This window comes from Myotis yumanensis, unplaced genomic scaffold, assembly GCF_028538775.1.
Source record: "Myotis yumanensis isolate MYYU_CA2020_CCGP unplaced genomic scaffold, mMyoYum1.0.hap1 SCAF_10, whole genome shotgun sequence".
Taxonomy (NCBI): domain Eukaryota; kingdom Metazoa; phylum Chordata; class Mammalia; order Chiroptera; family Vespertilionidae; genus Myotis; species Myotis yumanensis.
This window is the reverse complement of record NW_027223761.1, coordinates 37,270,941-37,293,275: the sequence shown is the minus strand read 5'-3', so window position 1 is coordinate 37,293,275 and position 22,335 is coordinate 37,270,941. Positions and strand designations below refer to the sequence as shown.

The 22,335-nt window shown below is 45.3% G+C and overlaps 1 protein-coding gene across 3 annotated transcripts in view; it reads right to left on the bottom strand.

Moving 5' to 3' along the window:
- The window catches only part of DENND5A (DENN domain containing 5A), an 81,336-nt gene extending 64,887 nt beyond the window's left edge, over positions 1 to 16,449 (bottom strand). For 2 of the 3 annotated variants that reach the window (XM_070425330.1, XM_070425331.1), the window contains exon 1: positions 16,283 to 16,448. In XM_070425330.1, coding sequence (XP_070281431.1) covers positions 16,283 to 16,400 — 118 coding nt within the window. In that variant the 5' untranslated portion in view covers positions 16,401 to 16,448. Of the gene's footprint in view, positions 1 to 16,282 lie in introns of all 3 variants that reach the window. The other variant, XM_070425332.1, reaches the window with a different exon arrangement.
- Positions 16,450 to 22,335: the final 5,886 nt, after the last annotated feature.

Here is a 22,335-nt window from a genome sequence, read left to right as displayed (position 1 = left end):
ATTCAAAAATGATAGCTGACAGTATTTCCCTCTTCTACCAGTGAACTCCCCTAATAAAGAAAATGTGGTTAGTCTGACCTAACATACTTTTAGCAGGCCCATGTTGGCTCTTCATAATTACAGTTTCCTGTTCTAAATCCCCATATCATATATTTAAGCCATTCTAGATTTTGACTAGGAATACATAAAGCTCTTCCAGTCTCAGTTTTTAAAATATGTCTTTTTGTGGTAATTCCATGAGTCCTTAAATGTTATTGACAAAGAGCAAATGATCTCATCCCAAAATTCTTTCAGAACTCTGAGCTGTAATTTGTCTGGGTCAGGAGACATGAATTCATTCAAAGGAATTAAATGCCCCTGTATAAATACTTAATGATCTCAGAGTTGAGTGTCCTCTTACTAATTCAATTCTATCCTTTCCAATTTATAAACAATTTTCCTACATTTTGGGGGGGAAAGCTTCTGAGGCCATTTCAATCTTGGAGATATTTGAAAAATTTGGTTATTTAGGATTCCACGTTTAGAGTACCGCCCAGCATAAAATACCCTTCTTGAAGAAATATTTAGCAAAATAAAAGTTTCTTCTGCTTTTTTTTTTCTTTTTAGGTTTTTCAAAACAAACCCATAAGACTGTTAGAGAAAGCAAAGATACTAATTATAACAGTTCTTTTTTATTATTATTATTATTGATTTCAGAGAGGAAGGGAGAGGGAGAGAGAGAGATAGAAACATCAATGATGAGAGAGAATCATTGATCGGATGCCTCCTGCACGCCCGCTACTGGGGATTGAACCCGCAACCCGGGCATGTGCCCTTGATCGGAATCGAACCCAAGACCCTTCAGTCCGCAGGCCGACGCTCTATCCACTGAGCCAAACCGGCTAGGGCTAATTATAACAGTTCTTACAACAGCAGCAAAAACCAAACTAGCCAATCTATTACAGAATAAGGCTAAAGAATTCTGAAAATGAATGTATCTTGCAACCATAGAGAAAGAGAAGAAAATGTGCCAAGCCAAAAATTTAAATTATCCCTAAAGGTGAAAATATCCCCACAGCCCTAGCTGGTTTGGCTCAGTGAATAGAGTGTCGACCTTCGGACTGAAGGGTCCCAGGTTCGATTCCGGTCAAGGGCATGTACCTTGGTTGCAGGCACATCCCCAGTTGGGGGTGTGCAGAAGGCAGCCGATCGATGTTTCTCTCTCATCAATATTTCTAGCTCTCTATCTCTCTCCCTTCCTCTCTGTGAAAAATCAATAAAATATATATTTTAAAAAAAGAAAATATCCCCACAATTCATCACCATATCAATCTACAAATATTTATTAAATGTGCAAGACTTAATCAAAACAATTCATCCAACACCTCAAATCCAAGCTACAAATATATGCAGTCAGAGTGATGTTTTCTCCACCCAGCCACCGTGGGATTGAGACCTTGTCTACCCCACACTCAGCCATTCTGCTACATTACTACATTATTCCATACTCAAGCAAATTCCTACTATGTACACAGCTCTATGCTAAGTGCTAAAGAGACATAAAAATTTATCTTTCAAAGCTAACCTCTCCCAGAATTCATGAACACACCTGAGTAAACTTGTATCTCTTTCAGGTGAAACAGACCTCACAAATCTGAAGGCCCTCTCACCCAGATAAAGCCAGGAAGGTACTACAGTATACTAGTATCCTGTGGTATATACACTATAATGGAAGAGAAGACTTTAAACACAAGGCAAATCTAGATTCAAATACTAGTTCCATGTCTCGTTGAATTTTACGTAACCTGCTCAAGGTCTCTCTTCTATAAATCTCAGTTTCTCATCTGTAACATGGGGATAATACCTATTTCATAGGCCTATAGAGAGGACTGAGCAAGTTAACATATGTAAACTATATGGGACCTAACTGTATGGAGCACACAAGGTACTCAACAAATAGGGTACTCAACAAATAGATCTTTTCCTCCCAAAAGAACAGCCATACATGCAAGAGTCTCCTCTAAATCTATAACTAGAAAAACAAGACACAGAAATGCCCTGGAAATTCCCAAATGCTTCCCAAGAAGGAAGCCTCTGCTGCATGAAAGTGACAACATCTATCTGTTTCACAGAATGCATACCAAAGTAGAGCCCAGAGCAGCAAATATGGCTGTACCCAGAACACTGACATGTCCATACATCCAAATTTCAATCCACACCTTAAAATAGGGGACCTCCCCCCACCCCACCCACCACCCGCCCCAACAGCCTCTTCTTCCCCAGAGCGCACAGACTTAAGAATCTGGGAGCCTCCTGTCAAGATACCCTCAATAACAGAAGAAATTTTTCTTTAACCTTAAGACTTTTTATAGTAATAAATTATTTTTGTACAGAGTTTCCTAATCACTAAAATTTTACCAATTGATACTAAATCAAAGCACAAAGACTAGCATTTGTTTTAATAAATGTGCCCTAAAAGCACTGTATTGGTCATATCAAAAGCTTTGTTGTACTTCAGGCCCAGCTGTGAGAGCAATGGAAATGTTTCTCTTTCACTCTGTAGAGTGCTGAAAATAGCTCTCCCACACAAAAGAAGTTGGGGAGCTTTTTTCAAGCAGTACAAAGTAGTGCTATAGCATAGTGTTTAAAAGTTAGCTCTGGGATTGCAGGTCTAAATGTGAGAGGTGAAACAATAAAACCTTTACGAGGAAACAAAGATGTTTTAAATAGAAAACAAAATACACTAAACATAAAGAGAAAAGACTGATGCCGAAACCGGTTTGGCTCAGTGGATAGAGCGTCGGCCTGCGGACTGAAGGGTCCCAGGTTCGGTTCCGGTCAGGGGCATGTGCCTGGGTTGCGGGCACATCCCCTGTGGGGGATGTGCAGGAGGCAGGCAGCTCATCGATGTTTCTAATTCTCTGTCCCTCTCCCTTCCTCTCTGTAAAAAATCAATAAAATATATTAAAAAAAAAAAAAAAAAAAGAGAAAAGACTGAAAAATTCGCAGTGGCCGGTTTGGCTCAGTGGATAGAGCGTCGGCCTGCGGACCAAAGGGTCCCGGGTTCGATTCCGGTCAAGGGCATGTATCTTGGTTGCGGGCACATCCCCAGTGGGAAGTGTGCAGGAGGCGGCTGATCGAAGTTTCTCTCTCATCGATGTTTCTAACTCTCTCTCTCTCTCCCTTCCTCTCTGTAAAAAATCAATAAAATATATTTAAAAAAAAAAAAGACTGAAAAATTGGACAATATTATAACTAAAAACTTTTGTTCCTCAAAAGTAAGTCACCATAGAGAATGAGAATACACAAAGGTTACGAGAATATATTTTCAATACATATCACTGACAGACTCACATGTAAAAGTATACACACATAAACCCACGTATGATAAAAATTGAAAATAATTAATCTGGGTGATGGTTACAAACATGTCAAGCTACATACTTACGATTTGTATTTAAGATATACTGCAATAAAAACGTTTTTAAACTAGAAGGTACTACAGAAAGACATCAAATGCTAACGGCTTAAATCTGGATAGAATTTTGAGTGACTTATTTCTGTATCTTTCTATAATTTCTAAAATATGTTTTTATTGATTTTAGAGAGAGGGAGAGAGAGATTGAAACGTAGATGAGAGAAATATCAATTGGCTGCCTCCTGCACGCCCCCTTATTGGGGATCAAGCCCACAGCCCCAGCATGTGCCCCGACTGGGAATCAAACCATGACTTCTTGGTGCATGGGTCGACACTCAACCACTGAACAACACTGGCCAGACCTTTTTTATAATTTCTAAGTTCCCTATAGGAAATACGTACTTTATAACTCAGTTTTATTTTTAGAGAGAGAAAAATACTATTTCTTACATGGTCCAACCCTCAGATTCTATAATTTATGTATAGGCTCATAGGTATTTTTACACATATTAAATGAGCACTGAATTAATCAATAAATAATCCGAGTATTGTTTTTGTTCAGGATCATATCCAGAGCTAAGCACTTCATAGTAAATACTGCAAGACAAACTAAAAAGCTGAAGAAAAGAACTCTTTCCCTCTCCTGAACCATTATCTGCTCCTCTTTTTTTTCCTTTTTAATATGTTTTTAAGTGATTTTTTGAGAGAAAGGGAGAGGATAGAGAGATAGAAACATCGATAAGGGAGAAGTATCGATCAGCTGCCTCCTGCATGCCCCCTACTGGGGATTGAGCCCACAACCTGGGCATATGCCCTGACCGGGGAATTGAACTGGTGACCTCTTGGTTCATGGGTCAACACTTAACCACTGAGCACACCAGCTGAGCTGATCCTTTTCTGCAGTTATTGGTTTACATGTATGACTACTCAGAAGACTATGAGCTCTTCAAGGACATCAACTATATCTATACATCTATGCAAACAATGTGCCATCATTAAGCTGGTCTTTCAATAACAGAAAGTTATGTGGAAGAGGTTTTGAGACAGAGAAAACAGGCTTCCCATTCTTGCTATATGATCTAGGTCAGCGGTCACCAACCGGTGGTCCGTGAGGTCCGAAAGTTTGGCGACCGCTGGTTTAAGGAAACCTTTGGAGCAGCAATTGCCAACCAGTGGTCACTGGTGTTCTGTGAAGTCCGAAAGGTTGGCGACCGCTGATCTAGGTCATATTACTTAAATTCTCTGCATTTCAGTTTTCTAATCTATAAAACGGAAATAATGTCATCTGGGACCTGACACTGAAGTGTATTTAATAAACAATACATGTCTAGTAATATAATTATCATCCTATATAATAAAAGCCTAATATGCTAAGTGTCCAGTCAGTTCAACCAATCAAAGCGTAATATGCTAATGATATGCTAAGGCCACTCAACCACTCGCTATGACGTGCACTGACCACCAGGGGGCAGATGCTCCAATCGGTGGGTTAGCTTGCTGCTGGGGTCCAGCCAATTGGCACTGAGTGAGACAGGCCGGACATGCCTTGGAGCCCTCCCACGGTCGGTCGTGTCCCTCCTCCCCCCTGCCCCACCCCGGGCTGGTCAACCTCCTGCATTCCTCCCCAGCCCCGATTGTGCATTGGAGGGATCCCTCGGCATGGCCTGCACCCTATCGCAATCCAGGACCCCTCGGGGGATGTCAGAGAGCTGGTTTCAGTCCCATCCTGCAGGCCAGGCCAAGGGACCCCACTGGTACACAAATTCGTGCACCAGGCCTCTAGTCTATAAAATAACAGGAATGAAGTGCTACTCTAGCATTACTTTCTTGCCTATGTCCCTGTCCCCTATGCCCCAGAGTGTACTTGCAAGTGGGATGGTCAGTTGAGGCTAGCATAAAAGTGGGTAGAACAAAGTTAACTGGTCCATATGGAAATGGACTCAATGACCTTGGCCTCATTAAATGGACAACACTCATAATCAACTGAGCTAAGCAGCCAACAGAGCTGGATCAGCTGAATAAAACATTAAACATTCCTCTAAGATAAAACGAGCAAATGCTTAAATATCACCTTCCACACAATAGAAATGCAGAGGAAATAATGTGTTTCAGACAGATGATGTGAGAAAATGGGGGTGGGAGAAGATTAGGTAATTACTTAGCAAAAAAAAAAAGGGATTAAAAATTATTGGGACAAACAAAACCTCAAAGTTAAGCAAAACTGATGAATCAGTTTGGCAGATAATACTTCTAAATATTTGTCTTATTGTTCTCAATAAGAGATTATGATCCTGAGTTAATAGAAATGCTTAAATAAACTAAAACAAGATTCATTAAAAAACAAAAAATGTACAGGTTCATCTGAACTATTATAAAATTTACCTGTATAAATTAAAAATTATAAAATAATCAGAGTGCAGCACAAAATGCCTTTCCCATCACACCATTTTACCTATAAATCTGACTCTGGCCCTCAGCTTATTGAGTATGAAAAAACAATCTTTGCCATTCCCCTCTGCTACATTCTTCACTTAGAACTTTGAAAAGCTGTGGAAATTTGGCTTATTTATTCTAAAAAGTTAAGTATTATACCATATATAAAAAAGAGGAGGTAATATACAATTCTTTAAAAATCTGAATAGGTAATCTTGATTTTTTCATAATTAATACAACAAATCTTATCAAGCAACTACTATGTAAAGCACTATCTTTAATCCCTAAATTTATAACAAGACTAACACATTGTTAGAGGGCCATTATTTTACAACTACAAAAACAAAGAAAGAAAAGGGCATCAGCGATGACACAACTGAGAACCAAACCCTGTGACATTCCTGGAAAGTAATTCTAATGCATTATAACAAAAGTGCATGCTTTTTCTAAATTGGGTTTACTCACTTACACAGGCATACCTCATTTTATTGTACTTCACTTTACTGTACTTCACTGAGGTTGTGTGTTTTTCAAATTAAAGGCAAGATCCTCTACCAGCAGAAAATGACTTACTTTATTATGGTGCTCTGGAACCAAACCCGCAGTATCTCTGAGGTAGGCCTGTAAATCGTGATTTATAATTATTAATTCTAAATCATTACCTCCTCTCTCTTCCTGCCTTTAAAAATCCTGAAAGTTGCTTCCCATATCATTTCATTATAAAAATTGGTAAACCAGAAGTCACAGCCAGCTCCAAACTACAACCACAAAAGATGCAAACTGCAGGCTACACTGAGGAATTTCTGAGGTTAGCAAATGCAAAACCTTTTTTTTTTTTCTCAAAGAAAACAGACCTCAAACAAAAAGCATAAAACATCCTGAAACAGTCACACACAAAAAGGGAGCTTCAGAGAAACAAACCCCTAATAACTATTTGTTCTAAGAAAAACATTTCCAGAACTGATAAGAGTGGGGAAACAGGAAAAAATATACACAAAATAATATCCAGCCTTAACTACAATTCAGAAAACGAGTGACCTGACTCCTTTCCTGACAGAGCTCCTCTACTGAAATGTGGGTTGGAGACTGAATTAAAGAGGCCATGCCACAACTCTGCTATTTAATGATTAAGTCGCTGCTTTGGTTTTCCCAAATCTATAATTTAAAATAATCTCATCAATGGTGAGACAGCAGATAGAAGACCTGGATTCTAACAGTTCTTTCTAAGTTGCTGGGTGATGCAGAACAAAAATTTGTATATTAAGTAGGACTGAAAAAAAATCCAACTGTTTAAAAGTGTATTGCAAAACTATATAGTCATTTATAAAAATCACGAGAGCCCTGACCGGTTTGGCTCAGTGGATAGAGCGTTGGCCTGTGGACTGAAGGGTCCCGGGTTCAATTCCGATCAAGGGCATGTACCTTGGTTGCGGGCACATCCCCAGTGGGGGGTGGGTAGGAGGTGGCTGATCGATGTTTCTCTCTCATCGATGTTTCTAACTCTCTATCCCTCTCCCTTCCTTTCTGTAAAAAAAATCAATAAAATATATATTTTTTTAAAAATCACGAGAGGCCCGGTGCACAAAAATTTGTGCACGGGGTGGGGGGGGGGGGGGGTCTATGCCCTCTTGCAGTCTGGGACCCCTCGGAGGATGTCCACCTGCTGGTTTAGGCCCACTCCCTGGGGGATCGAGCCCAAGCTGGCAGTCAGACATCCCTCTGGCAGCCCAGCAGCCTCAGGGGATGTCCACTTGCCAGCGGGGAGCAGGCCTAAGCTGCAGTCGGACATCCTTAGCGCTGCTGAGGAGGCGGGAGAGGCTCCTACCACCACTGCTGTACTGGCAGCCATCAGCCTGGCTTGTGAGAGCGCACTGACCACCAGGAGGCAGCTCCTGCATTAAGCGTCTGCCCCCTGGTGGTCAGTGTATGTCATAGTGACCAGTCATTCCCAGTCATTCTGCTGTTAGGGTCAGTTTGCATATTACCCTTTTATTATATAGGATAGAGGCCTGGTGCATGGGTGGGGGCCGGCTGGTTTGCCCTGAAGGGTGTCCGGGATCAGGGTGGAGGTCCCGCTGGGGTGCCTGGCCAGCCTGGGTGAGGGGCTGATGGGTGTTTGCAGGCTGGTCACACCACCTTCAGGGTGGAGGTCCCCACTGGGGTGCCTGGCCAGCCTGGGTGAGGGGCTGATGGCTGTTTGCAGCTGGTCACACCCCCTTCAGGGTGGGGGTCCACATTGGGGTGCCTGACCAGCCTGGGTAAGGGGCTGACGGCTGTTTGTAGGTTGGTCACACCCCCTTCAGGGTGAGGGTCCCCGCTGGGGTGCCTGGCCAGCCTGGGTGAGGGGCTGATGGCTGTTTGCAGGCTGGCCACACCCCCTTTAGGGTGGGGGGTCCCCACTGGGGTGCCTGGCCAGTCTGGGTGAGGGGCTGAGGGCCGTTTTCAGGCTGGCCAAGCCCCCAGGCAACGGAAGCTCCCAGCCTCTCCTTTTTTTCTTTTTCTTTTTTTTATTCTGGGATTTATTTACCTTTTATAATTGAAACTTTGTTGCTTTGAGTGGAGCTCAGAGCCAGGCCGCGGCAAGCGGGAAGCTTGGCTTTCTCCATCATTGGGACAACCAAGCCTCCTGCTTACTCCAGCTCCATGGCTGCCGACCGCCATCTTGGTTGAGTTAATTTGCATATAGTCGCTCTGACTGGCTGATGGGCGTGGCTTAAGGCATAGCGAAGGTACAGTCAATTTGCATGTTTTCTTTTATTAGTGTAGATTACCATCTGTCAAAAGTGATGGCTGGACTGATTTCTAGCTCTGACATTTTTTGATTCTGTGACCAGTATAAACAAATGCACCCTCTTATTATGTTTTGCCAAATGGAAATGGTTTAGAAATCAGGGACTCCCACACTCACAAAAGAATGAAGGAACTTCCACATAACTTCTCCCTGCTTAGGACTCAGCATTCCAGGAAAATCTTTTAGACTAACCCAGTTAGTTCAGCCCATACAATAGATCACAAATGGCCTACTAAAATTTTGCCCTAACTAATGAACAAAAAAATTTACTAACCTGGCTATCTTTAACAGTGGTTCTCAACCTCCTGGCCCTTTAAATACAGTTCCTCATGTTGTGACCCACCATAAAATTATTCTCATTGCTACTTCATAACTATAATGTTGCTACTATTATGAATCGTAATGTAAATATCTGATATGCAGGATGGTCTTAGGTGACCCCTGTGAAAGGGTCGTTCGACCGCCAAAGGGGTCGCGACCCACAGGTTGAGAACCACTGCTTTAATAGGACATTATGACAGATCCCATGGATGACAATCAAGCAAATATCCTAATTATAATATCTGAGAAACTTGGTCTAAGCCATAACCCTTCCCATCTTACTTCCTGGAGTTTTATACCAGATCCCTTGGAAACATACTCTAAACAGTTTGAGAGCAGGTACTTGATCTCATTTTTCCCCATGACACTCACATCCAGTCCAAGCTTCTATACACTCTAAACTAAAAATCAGCCATCACAGAACATTTGGAAAACAGACATTTGACCAATATCTGCTTCACTTAATAACTTTTGAAAAGCAAATCTAAAAATCTGGCAATGATACCATGTATGTAACCACTGAATTTCTTAAGAAGTGAACAGCTTCGCCCTGACCGGTTTGGCTCAGTGGATAGAGCGTCAGCCTGTGGACTGAAGGGTCCCTGGTTCGATTCCGGTCAAGGGCATGTATGTTGGTTTCGAGCACATCCCCAGTGGGAGGTGTGCAGGAGGCAGCTGATCGATGTTTCTCTCTCATCGATGTTTCTAACTCTCTATCCCTCTCCCTTCCTCTCTGTAAAAAATCAATAAAATATATTTAAAAAAAAAAAAAAAGAAGAAGTGAACAGCTTCTAGCCCTGCTGGTGTGGCTCAGTGGTTGAGTGTCACCGTTGGATTCCCAGTCAGGGCACATGCCCGGGTTTCAGGCTCGATCCTCAGTAGGGGGTGTGCAGGAGGCAGCCAATTGATGATTCTCTCATCATTGATGTTTCTCTCTCTCCCTCTCCCTTCCTCTCTGAAATCAATCCTATATAATAAAGAGCTAATATGCAAATGGTCATCGCGCCCTCGTGCCCTCACACCAGGGCCGGGGGACCTGAGGCTGCGCCCCCCGCCCCGGCGCCAGGCCAGGGGACCTGAGGCTGAACCCCCCCACCCAGCGGGGCTTGATGGGGCACCTGAGACTGTGCTCCCCACCTGGCAGGGCTTGACAGGGGACCTGAAACTGCGCCCCCCCTCCACCCAGCAGGGCTTGACGGGGGACCTGAGGCTGCACCCCCTGCCTGGAGGGGCTTGACAGGGGTGGGGCTGACCGGGTCTGGGTCTCGCACAATTTCGAGGTGCGCGCAGGTGGGCAGGGACTTGACTCTGGGTCCTGCAGCGCACCCCAGACTCTGACAGGAGGGAGATTTTCATATACGTTTTACTAATTTTCTTTCATCTCTGACACTTCTATTATAGAAAAAGAGCAAATAGCAATATTGAAATATTTCCTCTAATTAATTCCCTTTTAATGTGCACAAATTTCGTGGACCAGGCCACTAGTAATATATATAAATAAGTGATCAACTTCTAAAAGGCAAGGCTTTCTCTTCCACTGGATGCTAGGTAATAGGAACCTAAAACAGATCAAGTATAGTTACCCTCCTGTGTACCTAGGTTCCTGAAAGACCTCTAAAACCGCTTGATAGTAATTCAAATCCAGGCATGGCAACAGGAATTGAGGAGCCCAGCCAAATCCAAATACACCTTCCACCAGAGTTAGCCAAAAAACAAGCTTATGAAAGGTTATAGCACTGGAAATGGGTGTTGCCAAAGGAGGCCTTAAGCAAAGAAAATTTTATTTTTAATCTAGGAAGGAAGGAAGGGCTGAGCAGAGTCTAAAAGAATTTGGTTTAACCATCAAACACTGACTCAGGATTTCCTCCTAAGAAGAGAGGATCAGGGCCCCAATGTCATTCAAGTAAAATGTGATCCTTCAATGTGATCCTCCCTACCTGAGGGAGTGTGAAGTGGGGTTCTCTTATGTTTAAGAATATTCAGTCTCTCCAACTAAATTTAAAATAAATGCCTTGGGCTGCTCTGTAATTGTTTCTGTATGTTGGTCTCTTCTCTTGACTTCTTACTTGCTCTACTTTATAAAAGGAAACACACCACCTAACTTAGGAACTCTTCCCTGGCCTCCCCTTTCCTTTGCCCCCCAGCAACCTTTATCTCTGAAAGTGTCACGTATGCCTGAGGTAAGCTATCAGGATTTGAGTTTCACTTCACCTAGAAAAGAGTCTAGGCCTTAGAGCAGAGATGCGACTATGAGAGGATGTGCACAGAACTGACTAGGCTGGTAGAGGAAAATAAAAATTAAGTTTAGCTCATACTGACTCCCTGTTTAAAACTGGCTCATCAAAACTTTTCAGATACTCATCTCTGGGAAGAAACAGCCCTTTTTTTTTTTTCTTCTTTTAAGTAAGTTATCCTTACCCATCAAGGTTATGCAAATCAAAACCACAATGAGGCCTTTTCTTTTCCCCTCTCTTGCCCCCCCCCCCCCGCCCCCCGCCCGCCCCGCACCCACATGTGTTACCTTTGCCTTTCTAAGTTCCAAGAGGCCTTCTTCAGCCTCTGTAACTTGTGTCCTGAGCCTACACAGCCCAGCAGGCTCACTTCTACTACCTAACTTTCTAAATAAACTTTCTCTTATACTTTGGAAAAAACACACACACACAATGAGACACCACTTCATACCCACTAGGATATCTACTAGTATATTCAAAAGTGTTGGTAAGGATGTGGAAAAAGTGGAACCTTTATATGCTGCTAGTGGGGATGTAAACTGATGCAGCTATTTTGAAAAATAGTCTGGTAACTTCTCATAGAGTTGCCATATGACCTAACAATTCCACTCCAAGAGAAATGAAAACATATGTCCACACAAAAGCAGGTACACAAATATTCACAGCAACATTATTCATTATAATAAAAAAGTATAAACAACCCAAATGTCCATCAACTAATGGGTAAATAAAATGTGGTATAGTCATACAATGAAATATTATTCAGCCACAAAAAGAAATACATGCTACATGCTATCTATAATAATAAAAGCACAATATGCTAATTAGACCGGACAGCCTAATGACCTTCCAGATGAAGCCACGGCTGCGAGGGCCAAGCCCCTTGCACAAATTTCGTGCATCGGGCCTCTAGTAACATTAATGATGCATTAATCATGCATTTTTATGAAATATCCAGAACAGGCAAATCTATAAAGATCAAAAGGAGATTAGTGGTTGACTAGGACTGGAGGTTAAGGAATTGGAAGAAATGGGGAGTATGGGTTTTGGAGACAGTGAATATATTCAAAAATTGATTGTAGTGATGATTGCACAACTCTGGAAATATACTAAAAACCACTGAACTGTACACTTTAAGTAAATTATATAGTATGTTAATTATATCTCAATAAACTTGTTTATATATATTAGAAAGAGAGAACACATAAATGATAAAGCAAATGGAGCAAAATGTTAACAATCAGTGAATCTGGGAAAAGGATGTATTGAAGTTCTTTGTACTATTCACGACAATGTTTGGTGTGAAATTAACACCAAACATTGTTTTCTAAAGCTAAAAAATACAAAAAGATATGCCTCAGGACAATCACACACAGTATTCTTTAACGTGAAACAGAAACCCAGCCATCAAAGGGGTAGAAAGAGGTACTGGACTCTACTACCATCTGCCTTCCCACTTAGGATGGGCCAACAATAATGGAAAATGTAAATCAAAAGCGATTCTTTCAAATTTGCTTATCTACCCGACAAGCTCAAAAAGCTAACAAGCAAATACAATCTCCTAAAATTGACTATTCTTGTGCTTCACTCATAGAGTACCTTCTATCCTTCCAACCCAAAGAACTTCTTCAATTAACCAGAAAAGAAAACAAAATAATTTCACACCTTCCTCAGTTCCTTGCACAATAAATAAACTACATAGCTTGCCTAAATGCTTAAGTATGCAAGAAAGAGCAAGAGGTGACAGGGAGCGTCCTATATAATAAAAGCCTAATATGCTAAGTGTCCAGTCATCCAGTCATCCGTTCAACCAATCAAAGTGTAATATGCTAATGATATGCTAAAGCTGCTCAACTGCTTGCTATGATGTGCACTGACCACTGGGGGCAGACAGCGACTGGTTGACCAGTCACTATGACATGCACTGACCATCAGGGGGCAGATGCTCCGACCAGTAAGTGAGCTTGCTGCTGGGGTCCGGCCTATCAGGACAGAGTGAGACAGGTTGGACATGCCCTGGAGCCCTCCCACAGTCCCTCCTGGCTGGCCAACCTGTCACATCCCTCCCCGGCCCCGATCGTGCACCAGTGGGGTCCCTCGGCCTGGCCTGCGCCCTCTCGCAATCCGGGACCCCTCGGGGGATGTTGGAGAGCCAGTTTTGGCCCGATCCCGCAGGCCAGGCTGAGGGACCCCACTGGTGCACGAATTTGTGCACTGGGCCTCTAGTCTACTATAAAAACCAATGATCTGGGTCTATATTCAACATAGCAAACTGTATACTTGCAACAAGACAATGAATCTTAATCCTCCACAAAACCAGAAGAAACACTGAGCATCTTTGATTTGCTTTTTCTGGATTCACTTTTTAATTTATTGGCTTCCCTAACGAGTTTGCTTAGTGGATAGAGGGTCAGCCTGGGGACTGAAGGGTCCCGGGTTTGATTCCGGTCAAGGGCACATGCCCGGGTTGCAGGCTTGATCCCCAGTGGGGGTGGGGGGGGAGGGCGTGCAGGAGACAGCCAATCAATGATTTGGTTCTCTCTCATCGTTGATGTTTCTCTCCCTCTCCCTTCCCTCTCTGAAATCAATAAAAATATATTTTTTTTAAAAAGGAATATAGCCATAACCAGTTTGGCTCAGTGGATAGAGCGTCGGCCTGCAGACTCAAGGGTCCCAGGTTCGATTCTGGTCAAGGGCATGTACCTTGGTTGCGGGCACATCCCCAGTGGGGAGTGTGCAGGAGGCAGCTGATCGGTATTTCTCTCTTATCAATGTTTCTAACTCTCTATCCCTCTCCCTTCCACTCTGTAAAAAATCAATAAAATATCTTTTTTTTAAAAAAAAAAAAAGGAATATAGTGGCTATCTGACACACATAACTTAATTTGCTGGAAAAATCATAGACTTACTCCTCAGTAACTCCCTAGAGCACCTGGGTGCAGTTCACAATTTCCTGTCATTTACTTACTATGACATCACCGATTTGGGAGCTATAAGGCAGGCTCAGCAGAGAAAATGCACCCTGTAGGTCTCAAGACTGACTTGCATAGAGTCATTTGTATTCTGTTTTGTTTTATTCAAAGATTCCCCCTGGGTAGTCCAGATTTCAATTGCCCCCCTCCCCAACCCACCAGAAATGAAATGAAGAAAAGAAATTCTCCAATCAGTGCCTATTCTAACAAAGGCCACCTACTGAATAAATGGTCTTGACATTCCACTGCTGCAACCACATTTTAAAATACAGAAAAAAATACCCTTCTTTACACATTTTATGCAACTTATCCCCCTTCTTTAACCCCCAATAAGCTTTCACAGGAATATAATTTTAGCTCACTGAAAAGCCAGATAATTAACAGATATTTACTTAAAGAGAATTCACATTTTTGAAGATGCACTTGGTAATATGCTTTTTATTTACATTCTCTTTTGCATTGATGAATTATCTAACTTGCCCCATCACAGAGATATTCTATATAATTATTTACTTTACCTTTTTCACGTGTCTATACAATTTAATGAACACTCAAAAGCACACCATATAACACTGGTTTATTCCACCACCTTAAAGTTTCTTTTACTGGGGAGAACTATGATATTTTTAGTCTTTCTCAACATATTACTGTTTTCTAAAGACCCAGCCAGGCAATGAGATGCAGTTTAATGTCAGGAGAGGAGCACTGGACCGAAACTCAGGCAATTAACTAACAGGACACTAGCCCTACTGTGTCCTTCCTAAGCTTCATTTTCACCTTCGAGGTCCCTTCAATTACATGAACCGAATTCCAACAACTGCACCACAAAGTCACATATCTTTGAAATATGTGAAACAGAGGAAAAATTAACTTCTGCACTATGAGTTTTGAAGACAAAAAAAAAAGTGAACTTGAAACGATAAAGCTTCCCAACAAGTGGCCTCGTATTAACTGTGTTACTGCTTCATGATTTTTATTTTCTCCACCTGCTATTAATTTCAAGGAGACAGTATATTTGTTCTGACCTTTTAAAGGTCATCAATTTATCACATTTTTTTAAAAAGACAGTCCATTTTTGTCATCTGAAGTAGGCACCTAAGTTTTTTTTTCATAACACTGGAATTTTTCTGGCGACAAAGACAAACAAACAGACCTGTGTATCTTCCCTGAAGCAAAGTAAATTAAGTCCAAAAGATAACCACTTTCAGGAGAGAAGCTCTGCAGTGCATACATACACCATGACCCAAGACTAGAGAGAGGATCCACACGACACCTGCACATGGGACGCTCCACACGCAAACTTTCTCACAACTGCTGTCATTCAAAGGCTCCGATGACGGGTGCCGTGGAATTCATGGGGGTTTTACAGTTCCGACTCCAGCTGATGTCCACCCTGACGGGACACCGGCCCTGGGCTCCCCTGCCACTTCCCCTTGGAGAGATGACTTCAGAAGCATCGCTATGCAGCCCAGGCTCTCTCTCCGACGAAGTTACGGCCCTTTCAGCACCGATGACGCCGGCCTCGCACAGAACATGAATTACTCTCCAGAGAAGAGTGCACGGCCCGGGCACAAGGCCTTTCTAGAGACAGGAGAGCTCTCACTCCTCCGGTGTGGCTCACGTCCACTGTCTTCCGTCCTCTCCACCCCGGGGACCGGCCCCGGGCTGGGTCAGAACGGTTCTGGGGAACTGTGAGCACAGGCTTCTTGGGACGAGGCCAGATAAACTCAAAAAGTTTTTCTTTTTTTTTTCTTTTTTTTTTTTAAGTGGGTGGAACTTACTTTCTCGCGGATGCCTTCTCGGCTCCCTAGCGGGTGTTCGGGCTCCCATTTATTTTATACTAAAGTCACTCAACCTGCACGGGACTGAGCACACTCACCCGGCCCGCTGCCTGGTCAGCGGCGACGGTGCCCAAACAAGGGGCGGGGAGGCCGTCGGGACCCTCAGGGCTCAGAGCCCCGCGTCCCCTCCTCCCGCCCGACTCCCCCCTCGCCGGCGCCCGCCCTGGGTCCTTCCGACCGATCCTCGCCCGGCTCCCGGGACAAAGCCGGGGCGAGCGGGGGGTGCCGGGGGAGGGAGGGGGGGTCCCGGCCGCAGCGGGCGCGGGAAGCGGCCCAGCGCTCGGCGGGCGCACTCACCCGACAGCTCGTCCGGCTCCAGCCCGGTCTCGGTGTCCAGCCCGCAGATGACAAAGTAGTCGGCGAAGCGACTGGGCGCCGAGCCCCCTCCGCCGCCGCCGCCGCCGCCGCCGCTCATGGCGCCGGGGCCGAGCCGGGCCAGGCCGTGCGGAGCGCGAAGCCCCCGCACCCGAGCGCCTGCCCGGCCTCAGGCCGCCCCTCCCGCCGCCGCCGCCGCCGCCGCTACCGCGGCTCGGGCCGCCGCCCCCGGCCCTGGCCCGGTCCCCGCGGCCGCTGCGGCTGCCGTGACGGGGCAGGGGGGCACCGGGCCGCCCCGCGCCGCATCCTGAGCGCCTTCCCCGCCGCGCCTCCGCCGCTGCCGCCGACCGAGAACGCCGCGGACCGAGCGAGCGAGCCTGGAGGAGGGCGGAGAGCGCGGCGGAGCCCACAGCCCTCCCCGCGGCCCCCTCCCGCGCGCTGCGCAGGCGCCGTCGGGGCGGGGCGGGCGCCCGGCGGAGGGGATGACGTGATGCTCTCCGGACCCCGCGGGCCGCAGTCTCCACCGCCGTCGCCGCAGCGCGGCCGGCCGCGACCGTGTCGCCGGCAACCTCCCTCCCTCGGGGCTGTCGCGCCTTCGAGAGGCTTGAAAGGTGCGGGAGGAGCGGGCGCGCCCCGCAGAGCGGGGACCGGGGCCCGCGCTGCGCTCCGACCCCGCCCCTTACTGTAGCCGGGGGTCTGCGGACCCTGCCCTGTCGCCGGGGGGAGGCAGCGGGACTGAGCTGGAAGCCCTCATCCCATCTCCAGGCTGTCGGCCGAGACCCTAGACAGCGCCCGCTCCCGGGCGCCCACGCCCGGCCCTTCGCCCGGTGCAGCGGAGGACGCCCCCTCTTTTGGCCGAGGTGGATCGGCCCGTCCTACAGACGGGGAAACTGAGGCCCAGAAAGAAGTAGGAACTTATTCCACGGTCATGTCGTCTAAGAGACAAAGCCTGGGCGAGAGTCCTGGGTTGCTGGCCAGCTTCCAGCCCTCTCACCCCCACCCCCGCCAGGCCTTTTCCCACGAACCATGCTGCCCCCTTTTCTCCCCGCGAGCCTCCTGCGGCCCCTGCCCCTCGGGCGCCCCTCCTCTGCCGCTGAGAATTCTCAGCCCGTCCCTGCGCCGCCCCCCTGCGAGCAGTGGGAGGGGGGTGGGCGAGGGCAGAAGCCCTTCCTTGTCTGGGGGCCCTCTGACTTGGTTTCCCACGGGAGGGAGGGAGGCAGGAACGTGGAGATCGGAAGCCAGGGAGCTGATAGAGTAGAGGGTGGCCAGCATGGGCTCTAGCAACAACAGACCGCTCAGATCTGAACGCTGACGTGGTCATTTACTGTTCAACCTTGAGCAGCCACGGTGTTTGTGACTATCATGTAAGATAAGTGTGCATACAGGTAAAATGGTCGGAATCGTCCCTGTATTAGAAATAGTCCGTATGTGTTATAAATCATTACCATTCCTGCAAGAGGTAAGCTCACGATTGGCTCTGGCAGGCTGCTACTACGGGCCCTGGAAGGCAGCTAGCCTCCCCAAGGCCTGGCCCTGTGCTCTCTCCTGGGTACGTACCTCAAGCATCGGTTCCCTCAGAGAGCATGGCCTGGAGGTCACAGCCTGCGTCACTGGGAACCATAGCACCGGCCTCTCCCTGTGTGTAGCCTGCCTAACTTGTGGAAGAAACGTGGGAAGGAGAGGGTAGCTTCACAAAGCCCACTGTCAGGAGCAGGGGAGCATTCCCTGAAAGGAGTCACTCTCGTTCCTTTTTTATCTTTCCACAACGCCGGGTTTGTTCGGGGAGATCTCCCCAATAAGCAATAGAGTCACATGCAGGTTATGCAAGAGTGGGGAGCTCATGCGACAAAGGGAGCAGAGCCAGTGTCCAACACGAAGTCCCCGTCACTGTTGGCCTCTGCAGGTGGAGGGACGGCCTTTGTCTCAAGTCAGGCAGCTACTGTGGCGGCAAGAGTCCAGGGGAGTGGAAGCCTAGCAGGGATCAGGACATGACTCGTGGTACAGCCAACTTCAAGCATTAGGCAGTCAGAACTCTGAGTTCTTAAAGTCCTTCAGGGTGGGAGTCCCACTCATATCCGTGTCCAGATGGAGTCCTTAACCAAGTGTCCAGACTTGGTGTTTTTGGGTGTTGGGGGCCCCTCCTAAGGGCATCCAGTTACACCCCTTTACCTCAGTCTTGACATACACTTGACGAACTATCATGACTGACAGTGAATTGGATTGTCAAAGGTATCCAAAAAATTCTGCTCTCTACACCCATTTAGGGTGGTGCCCCACCCTTTGTAGTATCCTGAGGACACTGGGACAGTAGAAGAGGTTCAGGGCGCTAAATAGTTACATGGCACAAAAGAAGGACATCTCTCCAGATTGGGAGATGGTCTGGAAGGCTTATAGAAGGAGGTACAATCTGATTTGAGGTCCAGATGATCAAAATTAATTTCTCAGGTAAAAAGGGGAGAAGATGTTTCAGTAAGCATGTACAACAACAGGGAGTGACAGATTAAAATATTACATTCAGCCCGACCAGTGTGGCTCAGCGGTTGAGCATCGACCTATGAACCAGGAGGTTGTAGTTCGATTCCCAGTCAGGGCACATGCCCAGGTTGTCATAATCCAGGAGGCAGCTGATCAATGATTCTCAGGAGAGGAGCACTGGACCAAAAGTCAGGAGAGGAGGCTCAATCCAGGAGGCAGCTGATCAATGATTTTCTCTCATCATTGATGTTTCTATCTTTCCCTCTCCCTTCCTCTCTGATCAATAAAAATACGTTTTAAAATAAAATACTACATTCAAGCAACAGCAAGTAATTCATTTCATGGGAGATGAAGAATTAAAAGGGGATGAAAGCAGGGAAAGAGGAGAGGGACAGAGGAGGAAAGGCTTCAAATGACAGGCTAAGGAATTTGCTATGTAAAATGTGCAAGTCAGGGGATGGTAAATTAAAGGAATTTAAGCCGAGGAGTGACAAAATCTGACCCACATCTTCAAATGATCTCAGAAGAGGCCTGGAAAAGGCTTAAATGTCCTCAGATTGAAAGTCCAGACTTTTTATCCAATGTGTCTTGGGTGATCAGGTGCTGGGGACCTCTCAACTCAACTTGCAAAACACAAATTAGAAACAAAAGTCTGACTGTATTAATTTGCTCTGGAAAATGTAACTGCTCAGAGGCCCAGAATATTCAACTGTAAAGTGATCTCCTTCCCAGTAGGAAATATGTTTGGCAGAATGATTGCTTCTTCCAGAGTCGACGGGGGGAGGGGAGGGACAAAGTTGGATGCTCTTAAGATTTAGTGTTTAAATCCCTACTCCCACTCTTATTAGCTATGGGAGCTCCTCACCAAGGCTCAATGAAGGGTTTGCCATGTGCACACTCAAATGAACCCCACTGATCATACAGAAAAACTTAAGCTTCACAATACAGGCTTTCTTAAAACTAGAAACACAAATACAGCTAGCTATAGACACACCCACAGCCATCTCTGGCAGCCAGCTCTCTCTGCACAGTGATCCAGCTCTACAAGAGGAGTCACACATGCTTTGCTTTCCGACCAGCCCCCAACACCTTGCTCATAACCAGCATTGGGCTCTTCATGTCTCTTCAATGACCCAAGCTGCCTAAATCAGTTAAAAAACCATCACCCTTCAGCCACCATTACCCATAACAAAAAGAAGCCCCAAAGAAGACTCCACATCAAGCAGCATCTGATGTTCTGTGGCATGGGGAAGTATGAAGTTGAGCAACAGGAGGAACAAATTGCAGATAATGTCCACAAGTGGTGCAACTTTCCCCAAAACAGGTCATGAGCCCATGCATGTGTATATCTATGTACATATCTGTTGGAGCTTCTTTATATGTAAGTGAGCATTTGTGTATGGGAGTGATAAAGTATATATACGTGCTTATATAGATTAGATGTATGTTTGCGTATTTGCAGGTGTAAATAATTGCATGTGTAGTGTGTGTGTATCTGAGGAGGTTGGGAGGGGCAGGATGGCTAGACCAGATAAGCAGAGGGGTACCTAGGGCTCTTGACAAACCCAGGAGTGACTTGCTGGTGGGCCCCTCTGTTCCCTCTTCCCCTCTACCACCCTAGGTTAGAGCCTTTTGAGAGTCTAGGTCAGGGGTGGGCAAACTTTTTGGCTCAAGGGCCACAATGGGTTCTTAAACTGGACCGGAGGGCCGGAACAAAAGCATGGATGGAGTGTTTGTGTGAACTAATATAAATTCAAAGTAAACATCATTACATAAAAGGGTATGGTCTTTTTTTTTTTTAGTTTTATTCATTTCAAACGGGCTGGATCCGGCCCGCAGGCCGTAGTTTGCCCACAGCTGGTAGGTCCGTGGTCGGCAAACCGCAGCTCTCGAGCCACATGAGCTCTTTGGCCCCTTAAGTGTTGGTCTTCCACAAAATACCACATGCAGGCGCACGTGTGCAGTGCGATTGAAACTTCGTGGCCCATGCACAGAAGTCGGTATTTTGTGGAAGAGCCGGTATTTTGTGAAAGAGCCACACTTAAGGGGTCAAAGAGCTGCATGTGGCTTGTGAGCCTCTGTTTGCCGAGCCGCAGTTTGCCGACCACTCGTCTAGGTGGATGACTTATATGTACTGCATCCAGCCCGCTCCCTTAGAATGTGAACACAGTGGGCTTACTGTTCCCATCAACTTGAGGGCCAAGAGCTTCCTGGGAAAGGCCAGATGGTCTAGTAAGGGGGAGTGAAAGGCCCTTGGACCAGATTCCAAAAGGAAGACATATTTAAATGTGGCTGAACTCTCAAAGGTTTTTTTCGGGGGTGATGGAATTGTTATTTATCTTGATTGTGGTGGTGGTTTCACAATTGTTTGTTTGTGAAAGCTCACAGAATCATGCACTAAAAAAGAGTCTATTTTACTGTATGTAAATGCTACCTTAATTTTTTTTAAAGTGGGAAAAGATATAATTAATCATTGAATATTTTAGTACTTTTCTAGCTGACTGTAAACAAAAACATACAGTCATACTATAAATATTCTAAGTTATATCAACCTGCCTTTAGTATGACAAAAAAAAATACAAGAATTATGACAGAGAAAAATCAGTATTTAATTATTGGAATGATTAAATTTATAATAAATTTGAAAAATTAAAACAGCACAAGACTTTTAACAACACATTAAGAATTAACTACAATAAAACTAAACTGAATTTCTAAAGTTCAGAGCATTATGTCCTAGATTGTACTGGGAAACATTTTGTCTTTATTCATACATAAGAAGTTGCTCTGCTTTTAAGAGCCACGTTTAATATACTCTGTGACAAAAAAAAGAGATGTTATTGGGTCACTAGTAAGTGTAGGGGCTACAAAAGAATTACTAATAACTTATTAAATGCACTACATTCACAATATCCAATCATCTTTGGGAAATATTCATGAAATGGTTTACGTTTTTTCTCTGAGTCTGAATAAAGGTTCATGACATTTTAGGAAGAAGAGGAGGAGGAAGAAGAAAGAAGCAGAAGCCAACTCGTGGGGATTGAGAAGAAGCCCGGCTTAGGTACCAGAAAACCTGAGTAGAATCCTAGCTCTGCAATTTACTCAAATGATGTGACCTCAGGCAGGTCCCTCACTTTCCCATCTTTGGCTTACCCACATCTACAAAGAAGGTCCTGGCCATGAGTAGGGTTTCCAATAGTGGCATCTTTGAGCGTTCTCTTATTGTTTTCCATCCCCAAGGACCCTTTAATTAGAAAGAAACCTCTGAAACAAATTGTTTTCCCACCTTTTTTTTTTTTTGAGAGAGAGAGAAACATCGATTTGTTGTTCCACTTAATTATGCATTCATTCATTGACTGCTTCTTGTATGTGTCCTGACCAGGGATTGAACCCAAAACCTTGTCATATCTGGATGATGCTCTTACCAACTGAGCTACCTGGCCAGGGCCAGTTTACCCATTTCTTATTAATAAAAGATACATTTGCCGAAACCGGTTTGGCTCAGTGGATAGAGCGTCGGCCTGCGGACTGAAAGGTCCCAGGTTCGATTCCGGTTAAGG